The 20,032-nt window shown below is 38.4% G+C and overlaps 1 protein-coding gene across 4 annotated transcripts in view; it reads right to left on the reverse strand.

Annotated features, from left to right (window-relative positions):
- Window positions 1-20,032, reverse strand: part of LOC122796727 (exocyst complex component 3-like protein 4) — a 2,022,901-nt gene that overhangs the window by 1,409,500 nt on the left and 593,369 nt on the right. For 3 of the 4 annotated variants that reach the window (XM_044065430.1, XM_044065429.1, XM_044065432.1), the window contains exon 4: window positions 17,243-17,431. The exons of the other annotated variant lie outside the window; for it this stretch is intronic. In XM_044065430.1, the coding sequence (XP_043921365.1) occupies window positions 17,243-17,431 (189 nt within the window). The remainder of the gene's footprint in view (window positions 1-17,242; window positions 17,432-20,032) is intronic. 4 annotated transcript variants of the gene reach the window in all.

Here is a 20,032-nt window from a genome sequence, read left to right on the forward strand (position 1 = left end):
TACTTTGAATAACTCTAGGTATGGCCTGAATACAATACAAAGTAGTAGTTATGCCAAAACACAGCACTTTGCCAAAACATGCAGTTGCCTTGCTTCATTTATGCTTAATGTGCCCTTTTTGCCCTTATATTTGTTTTGCTCGTTTAATCTCTTTCCGTGCCCATTATACTTTTCTAGTACTCGTTTTAATCTAAAAATGCCCATTTTGCTTTAGACATGCTCATTGTATTCTAAACATGCCCTTTTTGCAATTCTGAGGTAATTCCACACCCCTTATGTACTTTTCTGATGCTCGTTTTATCAAATCTCTTAATTTTAATCATTTTTTTTAATCAAGAAACTTCATGCCTCTAGCTTGTTTAATATTGTGGTTTGTGCTCTTGTACTGTTCCATTTTATCTTTTTTATAAAATAAACTGTTTGTACAAGTTTTCATTACCTTTGGTTATTTTCTGGCTCTATTTCATGCTCGTTTCTCTTAGTTTACCTTCACTATTAACACTGCACCTCGTAGCTCTGGAGAGCAGTCTCTGGAATCCCGGTTCTGACACCATGTCACTGAGCCTAGTCAGGATACAATAGGTGAGACACTGTGGGTTCTGTTCAAACAGCTTTATTATGTACAAACACATCAGGACTGAGGCTTATTAACTTTAATTAAGGTAAACATATATACAAAAGTACAGTTTTGTACCTACCATAAATGTAGATGTTCGAGGATTCCATTGCTGCAGTCCTTACTATTGGGTATAGTCCACGTCCAGTCGGCCCGAATACCAGAGTATAAGGCTGACGTCGGTCAGGGCGCATTAGACTGACGTCAGTACGTCAGGGTACTAATGCGCATGACCGACGTCATATCCTCAGTCTTTTCTTGCCCCAGATGTCAGAAGACCCTAAAAAGACAAGTCCCAAAATACCTGCACCAAAAACATGTACAATATATACAAGAATATATACAAAAATATAAGCATGTAAACTCACCTACACAACCACCCCTAAACACAGAGGGAAGGAGGGAGGTAATTGGACTGCAGCAATGGAATCCTCGAACATCTACATTTATGGTAGGTACAAAACTGTACTATGTTCTTCGTTTTCCATTGCTGCAGTCCTTACTATTGGGTAGAATCCCAAAGCAGAGGTAAGGGAGGCTGGCAAATCATAAAGAAGTAGGAGCTGGCAACATGCCTTGCAAAACAGCTGTGGCAAAACCAGCCCTAGACTTAGAGTAGATAGGAAGGTGATAATGCTTAGAGAAAGTATGCACTGAACTCCAAGTAGCTGCTTCCAAAATATCCTTAGTTGCCACCCCCCTTAGAAATGCTGTTGAAGTGGCAGTAGCCCTAGTGGAATGAGGCCTAATCCCAGCTGGAATCTCCTTGCCATGATGGGAATAACAAAATGCAATGCAAAAGCCAATCTACCTAGAAATAGTTTGTTTTGACACAGGCTTGCCCTGTGAACTCAAAGCAAAAGAAACAAACAACTGCTGAGACTGCCTAAAATCCTTAGTCCTGCTTAAATAATAACGCAATTGCCTGTGTACATCTAAAGAGTGCAAAATCTTTTCCCCTTTATTTTGAGGGTCTGCATAAAACGTAGGCAAATGAATAGTTTGGTTTAAAGCCACACTAGAAACCACCTTAGGCATAAAGGAAGGATTAGTACGTAATGATACCCTATCCTTATGGAAAATCGAAAAGGGCTCTACTGCCATAAGGGCCTGCAACTCAGACACCCTTCTTGCAGAAGTAATAGCCAACAGAAAAGCAGTCTTCCATGACAAGTATTTCAATTCAGCAGTAGCTGCAGGCTCAAAAGGTTGTAGAGTAAGTTTTTCCAACACAAAATTGAGATCCCAAGCAGGAGTAGGAGCTCTACGTGGGGTCTTATATTCTTTGCCCTCTAAGAAACTGCTTGAACAAAGGATGCGAAAACAAAGGTGGGTCACAATCATAGTGAGCTGAAATTGCTGCAGCATGAATCTTAATGGAAGAGAAGGACAAACCTTTGTCCAATAACTCAGTAAGATATTGAAGAGCCACACTCAAATTAGGCTCAGAAATCTCCAAATTCTTTGCTGTACTCCAAAATAAAAATCTCTTCCATTTTTCTGCGTACACTCTCCTTGTACTAGGTCTTCTAGCTTCCATAATCACATTTAAAACTTGTTGAGGAAGTTGAGACCTGCTGTGTTTCAACACAGAATATGCCAGGCTGTTAGATGAAGAGAGTGAAGCTTGACATTGAGCAGATGACCGTCCTTCTGAGATAACAGATGAGGAATCAGAGGTAAAGGCCATGGAGGGTTCTTTACCAGACTCCGTAGTAGTGGGTACCAGTGTTGCCGAGGCCAATCTGGAGCTATCAAAATCATCCTTGGCCTGTCTTGTCTGACCTTTAATAGTACCTTTGGAAGAAGAGGCAGAGGTGGAAAGGCATACACATGAAGGTTTTTCCAACTGAAAGACAGAGCATCCACTTTCCAAGCTGTGTGATGAAACCCCTTTGTGCAATACTTTGGCAGCTGGTGGTTTAGTGGAGAAGCGAACAGATCTATGTCTGGAGTTCCCCATGACACTGTCAATTTCTGAAATACATGAAGATCCAGTTTCCACTGTGGGGATCCATGATTTGTCTGCTTAACACATCTGCTAAGGAGTTCTGTGCTCCTGGCAGAAACCTTGCCTGAAGAGTTAGTTGCAAGCTTAGCAGTCTCCCATAAAATCATTGCTTGCCTGCATAGAGGATAAGAATGTGTTCCCCCTTGCTTGTTGATGTACCACATGACAGTTGTGTTGTCTGTTAGAATCAACACCTGCCCTGGAAGAAGTAACTCCTTGAAAGCCATTAATGCAAACTGGACTGCTAACATCTCCTTCATGTTGATATGTAGATGCTGTAGTCTGGCAGGCCACTTGTCTTGTATCCACTTTCCATTTAGATGAGCTCCCCAAGCAATGTCCGAGGCATCTGTCGTTAAAATCTGACTTGCCTCTGGCCAGGTCACAGAGAGTCCCTTGTTTAGGTGACATTCCTGAGCCCACCACAAGAATTCTTTTTGAAGGCAAGGTATTATTTGAATGACAGTGTCCAAATCCTGGCAGTGCTGTGTCCATACATTTTTGAGATACCATTGTAGCTTCCTCATATGCAGTTTGGCATTGGGAAGCACCAGAATACAAGATGCCATGAACCCTAATGCTTGAAGGACTGTCCTTGCAGTCAGCACGGACTGATGAGATAGTTGATGGAAGTAAACCCACTGAAGCTGAACTAGGCCTACCTCTCAAAGAAGTTTTGGCAACAGAAGGAGAGGCTCTAACTACCTTGGGAAGAGAGGGAAGAACAGTTACCTGAGAAGCCCCCTCAGCCTGGCCTACCTCCTGAGAAGGCACATCCTGTAACAGTAAAGTTTCTGCCTGAGACTCCATAGAAACTCCTGGCAAAACCTCTGGCTCCACTGAGCCTTCTAAAGAACCGACGTCCGGGACTGCCGGTTCATCAACCCTAGGCTTCACTGTTTTGTCCTTGCGCTTCTTGGACGAAGCGGCCGGAGCATCCGGCGGCATTTTATAATTGCAACGCTTCCCAAACACTAACCTGGCACAGTCTAACCTCCTCTTAATAGTGCGTTTGTTAAACCTAGCACAAGAGCGGCAACCAACAACGCCGTGCTCAGGCCCTAAACAAGGTATACACAAGGTATGGTAATCCCTATGAGGTATCTGTTTCCCACAAGAAATACAGTTATTCACTTTTTCTGACATCCGTAAAATACTGAGGCAAGAAAAAACCAAAATGTTCCCCAACGGGGTACTTAGCCAACTCTGTTTCGGTCTGAAACTCCGGTTTCGGAAATATTTCAGAACGCCAACCTGCACTCGCAAAACTGCTTCTGCATCGGACCATGCGGCAAAAAAGACTGAGGATATGACGTCGGTCATGCGCATTAGTACCCTGACGTACTGACATCAGTCTAATGCGCCCTGACCGACGTCAGCCTTATACTCTGGTATTCGGGCCGACTGGACGCGGACTATACCCAATAGTAAGGACTGCAGCAATGGAAAACGAAGAACATCTAGCTATTACACTCATACATGCTCAGTTTCCGACTAAAGATTCAAAATGGCACTGAGAACTGCACGTGCTCGGTATTTATATGCATGTTCGGTACATGCAACACTTCTTAAAATACAGCACACCAAAATACATTGCAAGGCAGAATGGATACTATATAAAACTTTAATGCTGACAAGAAGCATTTAATGTTAATATGGTCACTGAGTCCAGGATATTTGTCAGCTCTTAACCTAATCTGCCAGAAAGACTCTTGGCACTTAAGCCATACCTTATCTTCTTCTCTTTCAGCTGTTGCCGTTAGGGGTCGCCACAGTGGATCATCTGTTTTCATTTCTTCCTGTCCTCTGCATCTTGCTCTGTCACACCAACCACCTGTATGTCCTCTCTCACCACATCCATAAACTTTATCTTAGTCCTTCCTCTTTTCCTCTTACCTGGAAGCTCCATCCTTAGCATCCTTTCCCCAATATACCCAGCATCTCTTCTCAGCACATGTCCAAACCAACGCAATCTCGCATCTCTGACTTTGTCTCCAAACCGTATAACCTGAGCTAACCCTCTAATATACTGATTCCTAATCCTGTCCATCCTTGTCACACCCAGTGCAAATCTTAACATCTTTAACTCTGTCATTTCCAGCTCTGACTCCTGCCTTTTTGTCAATGCCACCGTCTCCAACCCATACAACATAGCTGGTCTCACTACCCTCTTGTAGACCTTCCCTTTCACTCTTACTGGTACCCATCTGTCACAATTCACTCCTGACACTCTTCTCCACCCATTCCACCCTGCCTGTACTCTCTTCTTCACCTCTCTTACACACTCACCATTACTCTGAACTGTTGATCCCAAGTACTGAAACTCACCCACCTTCACCAAGTCTACTCCCTGCATCCTCACCATTCCTCTATCCTCCCTCGCATTCACACACACATATTCTTAGTCCTGCTGACCTTCATTCCTCTCCTCTCTAGAGCATATCTCTACCTCTCCAGGGTCTCCTCAACATGGTCCCCACTCTCACTATAGATCACAATGTCATCTGCAAACATCATAGTCCATGGAACCTCCTGTCTGATCTCATTTGTCAACCTGTCCATCACCATTGCAAATAATAAAGGGCTCAGAGCTGATCCTTGATGTAATTCCACCTCCACCTTAAACGCATCTGTCACTCCCACTGCAGACTTCACCACTGTCACACCACCCATACCAAGCCATATCAAGCCATAACTTATAATTCCCTGAAAAGTCCTCCAAATTGACAGCTTCCAGTACACTAAAACTGAATTTCTTAAAATGCTTTAATGCTTTCATCTTTTCTTTTTTACCTTGTCTAAACCTTTTATATGTTGCAAAATGTCACTTTCAAGAATAAATAATTGTTTTGCTTTCAGAGGTAAGATTTGTGTAGTACATAAAATATTCATCTTTGTTGCAAACTAAATATAATGATATTTGCATTAAGAATTCTAATTTAAAAGTAACAACTTGGAAGCTAAGCATGAGTTGTATATTCCTTGTTTGTGTAAACTGTAACAGAACACTGAGTTTAAGCTTCTTTCATACTCATAATGTCCCAGTTGAATTGGCTCCTTTTAAAAGATTACACCCTTTTGATTGAGAAGAAGTAATATAACTATAATGAACACAGTAATGTATTTCAAATAGTTCTGAAATACATCCACTTCTCTTCAACTGCCAGTATTCATAATTGCTTGATAGTGATCATATATTTGCCCTTTGCTTTCACAGATATCCTGCTTCCCAAAACAGATAACCACTTACACTTTATACTTATGTTTACAAACATGAAAAACACAATGGCCACAGTAATGTACTTGATCTTGTTGCTCACCTATCCATACATTGCCCTCAACAAACCATTTGACTGATGATGTAATTGCCCTTTGCCTCTGCATACATTGACTGCTTCCCCAAGAAATAACCCTCTTTTTGATTGTCTGCAATGCATGATTGCAAAGAGAGTAAAAGACACAGTGGACTTGGTAGTATATTTCAACTTCTGACATTCACAGCCTCTTAATAATTATAATAAATAAAATGTAATAGAAAAAAAATAAATGTATCACTGCTATGTGCAGTGTGTGGTGTTATTGTGTGTCTTTGTTATTACCTTCATTAAGTTGAAATGCATGCATGCTGGACACTTTTGTCTCAATCAGCCAATCTGTCATGGTTAATGTATGCATTACAGCTGGAAGTCACTGCAGCTTTGACTTGCTTCTGGGAATAAATGTAAAGCTATAACTATATGAAGTATTACCTGCATTTCATTATGTTGGTATAGGTATCCATGCTATGGCTATGGCTAATGTTCTTATGCTACAGTACATTACTGTGGCCATTTATTCTTTCCGCTACTCATTCAGGACTACTTTGCTCACACTACTTGAACATCAGCATCCCTTAAGAGTTATGGCTACCAACATACTATAATACAAAACTGTAATGAATGTTGGCTCTAAATTTCCTTGTGTAGGAAAGAACAGTTGGATTTGCTACATGCAACAAGATGAGATACATTATCACTGGCATTTCTTCATGGCATTAGGAAGTCAAGTCAGGGTGGGCATAGCCACTACAGCAGGATAGTCATGGTATCTCTGAGTCACTGCTGACAGCATGTGTAACTGAATAGCTATATGGATAGTCACCTGCATTTTGTTACTGTGAGGTTCGGATCGCACAGTTGTTTTTAACATTTTGCAGTGCATTATTGTGACAATCTCTTTTTCCTGTGCCCAAACAAGGTTATACTACATGCCAAAAAGCAGTGGGTTATATGTGCACATCCTGAGCTATATAATGTTCATTCCTGCAGTTGTAAATATCAGAACTTTTTTGTATATTAATTCTAATATCACAGGAATTGTACCGGCAGCAGCAATACAGACCAGGCTGTTAATACAACTTTGTCATTTAAGTTATGAATATGAACAATGTTGCATATGAATGTTAATATCTCAAGAACTGTTACAACAGATACAGCTTTTACATAATGCCATGATGTAATATAATACACTTGCACTGTGGAAGACTCAGTGTGAGAGGTATATTCTATGAGTCATTGATGATTATTAAGGCATATTTATGGGAAATGTGTTTTAACATTTTCTTTTAATAATACGTTAATTGGCTTGGCAGCAAAAGCATAACAACACACCCCTATGCACAAAGATGATAGTAAAAATAAAGTGGGAAACATGCACACATCCTCTAGTATACAGCACTTTGTTCGTATAGTAATGAGTATTGGCAATAATTTCATATTAATAACAATGTTTTTGAAATAGTAACTGCAAAAGATCAAGGTATCTAAAATATGATATGATTTAGTACATATGAACCTATGAACTTATTAAGCTATTGATCCATGAAGATCTTTACAAGCCTAGCCTTGCCTTCCCATGAAATTTTTAGCCCAATTTAAGTACGTGTAAACCATGCCTGGTCAGAACATTTACATGTTACCCCTATCCATAAGGGAAAAGGGTGCTAAACCGGGGGTGAATTGCAGTTTCCCATGCGTTCATCCAGATTATATTTGAATAGAGTAAGGGAAGCACTTTGTTTTACATGGAGAGGAAGATGATTCCAAACAAGTGGTAGTCTCTGTGACACATATCTATCCCTCCAGCATGTTCTATTTATGTTGTAGAAGGGATTAAGATGTCATGACTAGGTGTTTATGCCACTGTTTTACTTGGAGCTGTGTAGCAAAAATGAGAGGATACGGTCTGTTGAGGCTTTGTAATACAAGGCAGAGATTGTCCCTCAATAACCTGCATGACACTGAGAAAATGGATAAGGGTCTGAGACAGTCAGCGTAGTTTTTGCGATTTAGGCCCTTGACCTTCTTGGTAGAAAGTGCTTTGGGTATTCAGGTTGTGTTAAGTATTTAGATTTGGACAGGTACATACTGAAAGAGGCATTATACTTAATGACTGGCCTAAGTGGTAACTACAGTAGAATGATCACATCCCTGAACCCAGACACCATACCCTTACTAGTAAGCTGCACAGTAGTGAGTGCATGTGATCAAAGGATGGTTTGTTGCCCACATAGGTTTCCAGGTCCCTGACTACTGGATTGATTTTCATGGGTGTATTCCCAATATAATAGTTACAGGAGACATTGTGCATGCTGACAGAGACTAGTATACATTTTTTTGTATTATTTTTAGTCCATGGTTATGACACCAGCTATTTGTTTGGGAAAGGCCTTCTTGGAGAATCTTTGCATGTTCTGGAGAGTTTATTATGGCACCAGGTTTACAGTCATTTCCAAACTTAGTCAGCCATAAATTCTTAACCTTTACTTTGACCACTGAGGAGTAAATGCCAAAGGGGAATGGCCCAAGCATTGAAACTTGGGATACACCACTAGTGAGGTGTCTTTGAAGGAGACAGAGCACCCTACTCTAATTTACTGGGTTCTACTTGTGAGCTACTTTGCTATTCAACTTGTTACATAGGAATTGACATTTAGTTTGAAAGGTTTATCAACAACGCCTGAATTTGGGATTCTGTGAAATGTCTTTCTGATCTCTAGATATGTTGTGTGGACTAATTTTCCCTCATGTATTTCTTCAGTAACCTTTTCAAATAAGTTGTCCAGGTTAAACATGCCGAATCTGCCACTGACAAAACTGAACTGGCCTTGGTCAAGAATTTGTAGGTTAATATGTCCTTATTTATTATTTTCATAATGATCCTGTCTATAGGCTACAAGGTTTAGTGTTTTAATAGCGAACGACCAGTTAAAGAAGTAATTATTGGTAAGAATACTAGCCACACTTGAAGTGAGAAGTGTGAGGAAAGACTTGTGATTTGCTAAATTAGCTTGGAATTGCAGCACATACAGAATAAGAAGTTCATTTCCAAGCTGTACTGTATGTAATGTCTATTTTGAAATAATGCAAAATAAGATATGATTACTTATTAATTTCCAGGAAATACAAGGACTAAAGTGGGAACAGATTTGTTTCATTACAACTTTGTGTATTTCATTAACGAGCCCAGAGAAGGAAGCATTACTGACACGTGTGTTGACAAGACAACCAGTGACTGACTATAATGCTCCCTTTAGGCAATCCGTGCTGCAGGTGGGTTACAATACATATAGTATTTTAGGTAGTCAGACCCATACAATCAAAGCCAGATCTAGCAAAAGGTGGCCTAGCCAGCTGCCTAGGGTCTGGTGCTGGCTTAGGGTCCCAGCCACTGACATTAATTAAAAATAAGAATAATAAATATTAATTAAAAATAAATAAATAGATAAAAACTATTGCTGGATTTCACTGATGATTTCCTACTTTCCACTGTTAAGAGGATGAGGTTTCCTGCTGTGCATGGTAGTTCTAGTCTTATTTCACTGGCAAATGCTTTAGCAAATGAAACTGCACACAGAACAGGATACTGTCTAGGAACTGGAAGAAAATTTACATTTCACAAATGGGAGCAACAAGCTAAACAGAGGTGGAGCAGTAAGCATCATCAACTTCAAGCCAACTGGAGATATGGCACAGCGTTACTGTTTAATGAGTTTTATGGAGGACACATTTTTGGCAGTGAATGTATGCAGACATTAGGAGATGCAAGATTATGAGTTTTTCTTCAATAGAAAGAAGAGGGGAAAGACATATGCAGCACCATTTTTTTCTTCCTCAAAATGAATTTACTTTTTATGATGATCATTCATTGTGGTTACTACAGCAACCAACCGCAATGAACGATAGCCCTAAAAACTAAACTACTGGTTTACAGAGTAGCTGCAAAGCAAGAGAAGAACCTTACCATACCTCTCGGTGTCTTAGAGCATGAAATCTGGACAATGCCTCAAATAAAGGGGAACAACTACTCTGGACAATAAAAGTTTACTTTTTACAGCGATCGTTCCTTGTGGTTACTATAGAAACCAGTACAAAAGAACCTGTGTTAATTGAACGTAGATAGTGTCCTTTATTGACCTTTAGGGCTCTGTTATTTACATCGGTATATTACACCAAGTAGTATTAGGTTTAGATGGTTTCCACATTAGCTACATGTTTGCATTGTTGCAATCCTCAGCAAATGACCTTAGGTGTGGTTTGTATATACAATTTACATTTTAATCGTCATATGTAATTTTTTATATGCCCACCTATACAAAGTAGATAAGTTCTTCATTAAGAGTTATTATATGTGTATTGCTTCCAAGGTGGAAGTAACATACTATGTAATAGGGTACTTTTAGCCTAGGTTTTTATTATACAATTTTTTAATATGTAATAAGTTCATAGTGATTCACAGTTATGTGATTAATTTTATTTGATATACATCTGATATGAGATTCTTTATCAGGTAGTCCACATATCGTACTAGAAATATGTTATGTATCAACTAAGCAAGCACACTTTGTAGCATATTAACTTGTAAAGAAAATAGCTATTTTTCAATTTTCAATATATTTAGAACTATTATTAGCAGCTGAGGGTGATCGAATATTATATTCTATATGAGTAAATAGTTACTCTCCTTTTGACTGAGAGTGACCTGACTGAAGTGTCGGTTTTTAATATTTGATATATATACTACATTGTTGGCACTAGGACCAAGGGGACCACTTACTAACTTCTTGAGGACCTTATTGGTGCTCTGAATACATGTGACATCATATGCGTACAGAAAGAGAGGTTGACTTCTTAGCGAACGACATATTGTTGACGTTTTGATATGTTTACATTTTTAAACTAACTATGGATTAAGTTTTTTGTTTCATTAAGTCATCTGCGACCATATCTTTATTATAGGTGCCTCCTTCTGGATTTATACACCAGTTGATCAGCGACGGAATGTGTTTGTAAGTAATATTCCGTTGCAGTTGTTATCGCAATGAGTGACGAGTGTTAATATTTGCAAGAACAAATGTATATATGTTTTATAGTAGCTCAAATAGATATCTGATTGCCTGAACTTAGTTCTGTGCGCTATTGGAGCATGCAAACATCGTTGCTCTGTTGATACGATGGTTTAGGTGACCTATGATTTTTGGTGTACTGTGAATGAACTATAATGTGTTTTTTAACTTAACTTGATTTCGTTTCTATGGACACTAATTGTTTTATTGTTAAAGTGTGTTAATTAATGAGCCCGCCCAAATGTTGGATATATATATCTGGTGATTTGCATTGGATTAATGTATCTGATGAAGCATAGTTTGACTATGCGAAAGCGCTCATCTTCTGTTTTGGAATAAATGATTTTTTACACTTCTACTTTGATTGGTTTTGGACGTTAACGTGGGCTACCTTGGATTCTATGTACATTGGTGACTTATTCGTGGTGACTGCTCTCATCTTTCTACATTCATACTATAGAAACCAACCACAATGAACGATCGCTCTAAAAACTAAACTATGCATTTAATGAGTAGCTGCAAAGCAAGGGAAGAACCTTACCTTGACTCTCTGCCTTGCAGAGCAAGAAATCTGGACAATGCCTAAAATAAAGGGGAACAACTGCTCTGGACAGTAAAAGTTTACTTTTTACAGCGATCGTTCATTGTGGTTACTATAGAAACAAACGACAATGAATGATCGCTCTAAAAACTAAACTATGCAACTAAGCAAGGGAAGAATCTTACGATACCTCTCTGCCTTTTAGAGCAAGAAATCTGGACAATACCTAAAATAAAGGGAAACAACTGCTCTGGACAGTAAAAGCTTGCAAAGATTGTTCACTGTGGTTATTGGCTACTGTAGAAATGAACCACAACGAGCGATAGCTCTAAAAACAAAATTATTGTACGGAGTAGTTGCAAAGCATAGACGGAACCTTATGTACCTCTTCCCAGCCTCTTAGAACAAGAAATACAGACTTTTTTAATCTTTGATCTTACAAACTTAGAAAGTTGATAGAATAACTGGTTTTGAATTAGTTTGCCACTGATTTGGCAAAAAACAGAATTTTATGAAACACGGACCAAACTTGAGACAAAAAATCAGAACATTCTGTGATAGGACCATAAAACCAAACTGTAGTTGACACTGGGAGTGACAACAGGACTGGGCTTGAAAATATACAGGATATAGAAAAGTAAAAGGACACCATGGGTAGGAATGTGAGTGATGTGGAAAGTAGGCATGACTTTGGTGAGCTGTTGTGTAGACCTGAATTTTACATGCTGGGATTGTCCCTTTAAAAGCCATGCCTGCGTGGTCCTAAAAATGTGCACAGGGGGCTTAATGTTTGAAAACAACTCAATGGTAAACTTAATCCACAAATAGCCAGAAGCATTTTCTTTGAATGGGTGTTTCAGTGCATGTGAGTTTCAGAAACAGAGACGTTTACTCTTCATGCTAAGTTGGTTTTCATTGGGAGACTGTATTGTTTTGTCTAGCAAATGGCTATCACTGTTTGTGCTATTTCAAGTAATCCTCACCCAGAATATCTATTGTTATTTCTTTCCTGTGTGTGTGCTGTTATTTTCTTACCAAACTTTTCATATCCATGAGTCTTATAGGCACTTGGCATTTTTTTATATACTTTATGTTAGTTATTGTTTGGATGTTTTATATGTTTTTCCTTTAACTATACTCCTTCTCTTTCTTAGACAAGTGATTATCAGAGTAATTTATAATGGCTGCTATAAAAAAGTTTGAAATGGATATAAAGATACTGCAAAAAATTAGAAATAAGAGTTTTAAATTAAATCCAAATATCTGTAATCATTGTAGAAGTAAAGAAGAAAGTATTATGCACACTGACAGGTCTGAACAGTGATTATGCTGACTAGGAGAGATAGTCAAGTAATGGGATACTGTAATGGCTGTTGTGGGGGCTCCAATCCATTATCCTGCCAAGGGCCGCATTTGACTATGATCCGGCTCTGTGAGCAACTGCTGATAGTGTTGCAGTAGTAGGTAAGGTATTGATTTGAGATATACAAATGCGTGGATAAAAAAATTGCTTTGAACACACCAGGTAGGTAGGCAGATAATTTGTGTATGGACTGTCTACAAGATTACCTTATTCATGCAATAATGTTATGCCACTTAACTCTGTGGTTAATACAGCTATAACTAGGAGGAGGATTTAAGAAGGGTTCCTAAGACATAACTGAAAAGCAAAAGAATCTCCAAGTGTTGAATAAAGTGTTGCACAGCACTACCTGCCACACAGTGTTTAAAATTGAGTGGTAAAACTAAAAGAACCAATGAGAAAGTAGCTAGGGCTCAGTCAATAATGTCTACCCTTAGATAGCAGTAAATTACTTCCTGCCACCAAATAACCACTGTTTCCATTCAGAAAGTTTACACTCAAGACTACAAAATTGAGAGGTAACGGTGATTATTTTGTTATGGTATTAAATGCAGTAAAGAAATATTACTGCTCAATGTGTTCAAAGCATTTCAAGGAAAGGGGGTTGTATGCTCCGGTGTTGTTGTCGAACATTATCTCCCAGGATGCACAGTAGCAAGTCCCTCCAGCCTAAACCACGGTCACCACCCAACACCCGGTGACATATTTGAATAAAGAATGAATATTCATGACGATGCCTTCACCGGCCTCATGAATATTCACTGGGTATTCAGCACGTTAGCTCGAGGGGGCACTACAATTCAATAATGGCAAAGAAACGACACTGCAACTGAAACCACTTCTATTTGAATGATGGTAGCAAAGAGCTGTTTATTAATACAGATTTATACATTAAGACAGAACGTCAATATGTGACATGGATACCTCTGAAATGTCTCCGATATATCCTGATATTTTTTTAGTAATTTACTATTTAATAACATAGAGATGTTCATTAAGAAACACCTATCTGGGCTCTACTGGACACAGATGTTAAGGTTAGTTCTAGAGTTAGCCCTAACCCTAACGTTTAGGGTTAGGATTAGTAGGTTTGGGGTTAGCCCTAGCCTTAAGTGGCCTGTTGGCTCTGTAAAATGTGGACCAAGGCAAAGTAATAACATCGGTCTCCAATGGAACCCAAGTGTACAGGGGTGATTTCAATATCTGTCAATCAATTACCAATACATGCTTGATGTCATTGTCAAAAATGCATGGCTGTCAATCTCACTATTTGCATACATCACAGCCATTTGGCATGTCAAACATACAGGCCACATCCACTTCTGCACAGAAGGACAGGGATGTACTATTCTACAATACTTGTTACCAGTGGCTTAAAACCTGCAAGTCCCAGAACTCACATCCTTTACATTTAAAAAAGGTACAATAGAATATAGTACCTTTAAATTGTCCAGATTTTAACTGCAATCCCATATTTTTAGTATGTTCCACATAAAATGTGTGGTCTTATGTCAAACCACTGAAGACTGAAGTCACTAATTACATACATTTGTGGTTCAGATTTCATGTCCTTCAAAACACAAATCCTGTTATTCTAGCAACTTTCTATGTTAGTAATAGTAATATTTAAAATATGTCACTATTTTAGGCCTTTAACCCTCCCACCATACGAGTCCAGCTCCAGTACGTGCTTGGTTTGTTACTACAAATACTCAAAACTGCTAACATTAAAACCAGACAGTCGTAGCTGTATAAGGCAAATTGATGCAGTTAGGGTTGACACGTTTTCGAATGCCCATAGTGGGACATCTTTGGTACACACGTCAGATTATGCAGGGCAAAATATACCCACGGACAGTACAAAGGACAGAACTTCACTTTTTTTGCCTAAATAAAGGCTTATTCTTGTAGCGTTTTAGTTGTTTATTCTGTTTCTTATAACACTTCGGTGTTTCAGATACAGAATAACTGTTTTATGCAACTATCACAGAAAGTATACGACATATTTTTGTCCTAAAATCTCAGGACATTCAACATTTTTTCAGATTTCTTGCGGGACACAACTGTCCACAGAGGGACTGTCCCTCGCAAAGTGGGACAGGTGGTAACCCTTGATGTAGTGGTAATAAAAAAAAAATGTTTAAACATTAACAAAAGGTAGGCTATCTTCTGGTGGTCAGCTTGCGTGCAGGGATGGTTACCTGAAAAAAACCTCGCTAATAAGTTTTCCTTTTTTTATTAATTGTACCTAAAAACTGTGCAAGCGCTGTGGCCCAATCTCGCTAGCTCTCACTTTGGACGGTCGGGGACTCGCTATTACCACATTCTCTCATGCCACAGCCAGTGAAAATATTTAGAGTTTCCGGAAAGCGCGACTGGACGAGCGAAAATTCTGATATTGCCGTTTCATGGTCGTATAGTATATGTCCTTTCCTCCGAGGCATAGCGATATTGGCATATACAGGTTCCAGGGATTCAGGCCAAAAAAAAAGTTGAAAAAAGGCAGCTAGTTTAAACATTCACTAGTTGCTAGTACTGTAGGTTTAGTTAACTCTTGGGAGCTGAAATAACGCGTACGCATCACGTTTAAATGCATAGCAACGTTAAGAAAATGCACCATGAGCACTATACCCCTCAGATTTTTTGCAGAAAAAATTATAACTAGAAATATAAGTTCTGACTGTATGACAACCAAGCTTATGGAAGGATTTTAAGTATGCTAATTAATCAGACGCACTGTGGTTATTGGCTCCTGTAGGAATGAACCACAACGAGCGATAGCTCTAAAAATGAAATTATTGTAGGGAGTAGTTGCAAAGCATGGATGGAACCTTACATACCTCTTCCCAGCCTCTTAGCACAAGAAATACGGACTAGTTTTAATCTTTGATCTTACAAACTTAGAAAGTTGATAGAATAACAGGTTTTGCATTAGTTTGCCACTGATTTGGCAAAAAACAGAATATTTTATGAAACACGGACCAAAAATGTGAGACAAAAAATCACAACATTCTGTGATAGGACCGTAAAACCAAACTGTAGTTGACACTGGGAGCGACAATAGGACTGGGATTGAAAATATACAGGATATAGAAAAGAAAAGGGACACCATGGCTAGGAATGTGAGTGACGTGCAAAGTAGGCGTGACTTTGGTGAGCTGTTGTGTAGACCCGAATTTTAAACGCTGGGATTGTCCCTTTAACACTGCAAGTGCCTCCAACACTCCTGACACTTTGAAAAGTCTTAGTTACTGCAAAAAAGTTGGACATTGCGAAAAAAAATTGACATTTTAGCCTTTTCAAACATTTTAAACACTTTTAAGATTATTTCAAACCCTTTAAATGTTATGCTGCTATCTCGGACATTTTGAACATCTTGGAAATTATTTTGAACACTTTGAATGCTATGCCACATGTTTGGTGACTGAAAATCATTCAAAACAAATTTAAGTAGCTTCAGATAACCATTGACCCGACCTGTTTGTAACTTCACTCTTGGATATTACTCCACCTCTAACTGCATGCCTCATGATTTGCTAGCTGCTTCAACTTTGCATCCCAATCTGACACCATATCACATGTCTTCTGCATTCAAATGAGACATTGAGGCTTGGCATGTATTCAAGTCATTTACTATACATACACACATCAGGACCTGTAACTTGTACATTTACTTCATACTCCATATGCTTACTGACTGACTTGTTACTTCTTGAACACACAAGTACATCTCCATTCAAGCTTACATTACCACTGATTGACTAAACAAAATGCCGCTGATCTCGCACGTGCTCAGTAACTTATATGCAAGTGCTGTCTAGCTAGAGCGGCTGACTAGGTTCAATACACACACTGAGCTACACTTGGAACATGAACACTTGTAGCAGAACGTCTAGCACTACATAACTAAAGTAGGCATTTTCATGCATCACACAGCAGCATTAATTACTTATCTATGGGAGATTACTGAAAAGTCAAGCCAATATTTATCTTGCTGCCAGCTGCAAATATATTCTGTAGAAAGCAAATATATATATATATATATATATATATATATATATATATATATAAAATTTAAAAAAGTGCATTTATTCAAAATAATATATATGACTTCGGACTCATAAAGTAACTTTCTTATAACTGAAAAAGAAACATGTTGAAAAATACAAATAAAGAGTACACATGGGAAGGAAACAAAGTTGAAGATAGATAAAGTGTGAGTTCATGTCAAAAGTCCATTCATTTAGATATGTATAGCAGCTAAAATGTTTCAAAGTCAGTAAGGCAGTAAAAATACAAAAAGCATGTAATTGCTCTTCTGTCATTACCTGATAAGGGTGCAACAACTTCCACAGTTGCTCCATGGCCATGTACGTCTGACTTCCCTGAACTGTCATCTTCCTGGATTAAGTTGAGACCATTACATTTATCTTTCACTTCAGATTTTTTTCTTGTACTTTCCAGTAAGGAAGTTCTTGAGAAACTAAAATTTGGCTTAATATTCACTGACTGTGTACCTAGATAGAACAGTAAGAAAGGTTGAGTCCTATTTAAGCAAAAACAAGTTGCCAGACTAATATCTGCTAGTTCGTGAGGTGAGTATGACTTTCAGATTTCACAACAGATGCCACTAATGGCATCCGACCTTAAGACACAAACTGTGAACATGTCTCACCATGCAGTATAAAAACCATATTTTGCACTGCAAAGGTGTAAACAGCTATTATACATACACAGGTGCCTCTCCAAGTCTTTTGTGCATTACAGGAGCACTGCAGAAGAGAATTACCTGAGATCATAACCTTCAGTCTTCAAGCACAGTAAATGATTATATTACTTTTCTCCTGATTCACTTCCACATATCATCATCAAGCAGATTTCGCTTTTCTTTCAAAGTTTCAGCCAGCACAGATGGGTCAGTGAGACACGTAGGGGTTATCAGTGTACTACGGTCAAGAACATCATAGTTTGTGAATCTCTTGGCTTTTAATGAACAAGTATGTGGAAACTTTCCACTATATCCTCAATTCACAAGTCTTCCAGAAATGCTCATCTGCACAGAAGAATGGTAGGTTGCTTTTTTATTGGGAAAAAAAGATTTGTACGAGTACTCAAGGATTTAAATAAATAAATCAATTATTCAGTGAAAATGCATTTTATTTCTTTTGAGTACCATTACATTTAAAGCAATACATGCTGTCTACTCATGTGCCATAAAGAAATAGGTGTACATTGTTGGAATGATTAGTCTCAAGGCAACATCAACTACAAATATCACAAATACACATATACATCGACCTATGCCCACATATGCACAGAGCGGTGTGTGTGTGTGTGTGTGTGTGTGTGTGTGTGTGTGTGTGTGTGTGTGTGTGTGTGTGTGTGTGTGTGTGTGTGTGTGTGTGTGTGTGTGTATAGACAGACAGATGGGTTTGTTCCTCATGAGCAAATCTGTAGTTGGCTGACAGCTGTTTATTTGACAATTTATAATCGACTAAGCATCTGGTCAAAAGGTATCCAAGAATGAATAACTCCAGAATATGCCCTTACCGTGTGTTTGTGCATTCTTGGAGTTAGTATATATAATTACCAGGGGGTGGGGATGAAGCCTCCTACATAGGGGTGCAGGCAAAAAAACAGAATAAAAACCCCATACCCTGCAGTAAATTACTCAAACATGCTAACCCTGGTCTAGTTCCAATTTGGACATGTCCAAAATGCTAATCACAACCCAAGCCCTAAACAAGACATACACATCTTACAACAACTCTGTCCCTAACCCTAACACTAGGACTGCCACACACACACACACACACACACACACACACACACACACACACACACACACACACACACACACACACACACACACACACACACACACACACACACACACACACACACACACACACACACACACACACACACACACACACACACACACACACACACACACACACACACACACACACACACACCGCGATAGATATGGGCTCCATTCATTTGAGAGAAAATAAAAATATCAAAAAAATTTTTCTGGCTCAAAATATCACTTATAATACTGAACATTTCTAGCAAAGAAAATTTGACCTTTCCCCATTGATGTGTGATCCTATATATATATATATATATATATATTCACATACATATACATACGGGTCTATTTAAGAAGGCTGACAAACCAAAAGACTGAATCCCAAAAGACTGAAAATTCAAAACACTGAACACATTTTAAAAGGGCAACCCCCCTGCCCTCTGCCCCCCGCCCCAAATCCTCTGCTAACTACCGATATACCAACTGCAAGATTGTGCAACAGTGGAGAAGGAGCAAATTCCATCATTCAGTATTTTGAATTTTCAGCCTTTTGGTTAATCAGTCTTTTGAAGTATATATATATATATATATATATATATATATATATATATATATATATATCTATATCTACACCTCCAACGAAAAGTTGAATAGGTGTTCGGAATCCAATGTACATCCAATACACATGCCAAAACCATCCAGCACTCGAAATAAAAATTAAACAGCCATGGTGGAAAGAAGTTTATTCGGCTTGCCTGCCCAACACAAACACAGACCAGTATCCGGTTTCGCTCAAGGCGTCATCAGTGTGTTACATTATCATCATCGGGCAAAGTCCAGATTTAAATACTTAGTGCAGACATTCTAATTACAGAATTTAAAAAGATACACACATTTACTGTGAATTCCTACCCATTGATACCAGAATACAAAAAATAATGCATTTTGTTCACCAGCATTAATGAACATTCACATTATTAGGAACTTGCAATGTCACCAATATGAACAACATATGTTTTGATACCACAACCAAAAATAATAAATAAATAAATATTACCACCGACAATATGACTAAACTAATACCTTATAAGGTTGAAGCAATAACTATTAATGTACTATAGTACCAAATCTATTGCTACTACCCATGTGAATTTAGTACACATTTATATAACCTACCCAATTATGCTATCGGCATATTTGGTATAGGTTTCATCATTATAATATTTCATAAATATCAGTTGGTTATAGCCAATATAAATCTCAATGTTATAGTACTAACTATATATACTTATAATACCAAAGG

Source organism: Protopterus annectens, chromosome 3.part0 (assembly GCF_019279795.1).
Source record: "Protopterus annectens isolate FY-2018-M chromosome 3.part0, PAN1.0, whole genome shotgun sequence".
In the NCBI taxonomy this organism is placed as follows: domain Eukaryota; kingdom Metazoa; phylum Chordata; order Ceratodontiformes; family Protopteridae; genus Protopterus; species Protopterus annectens.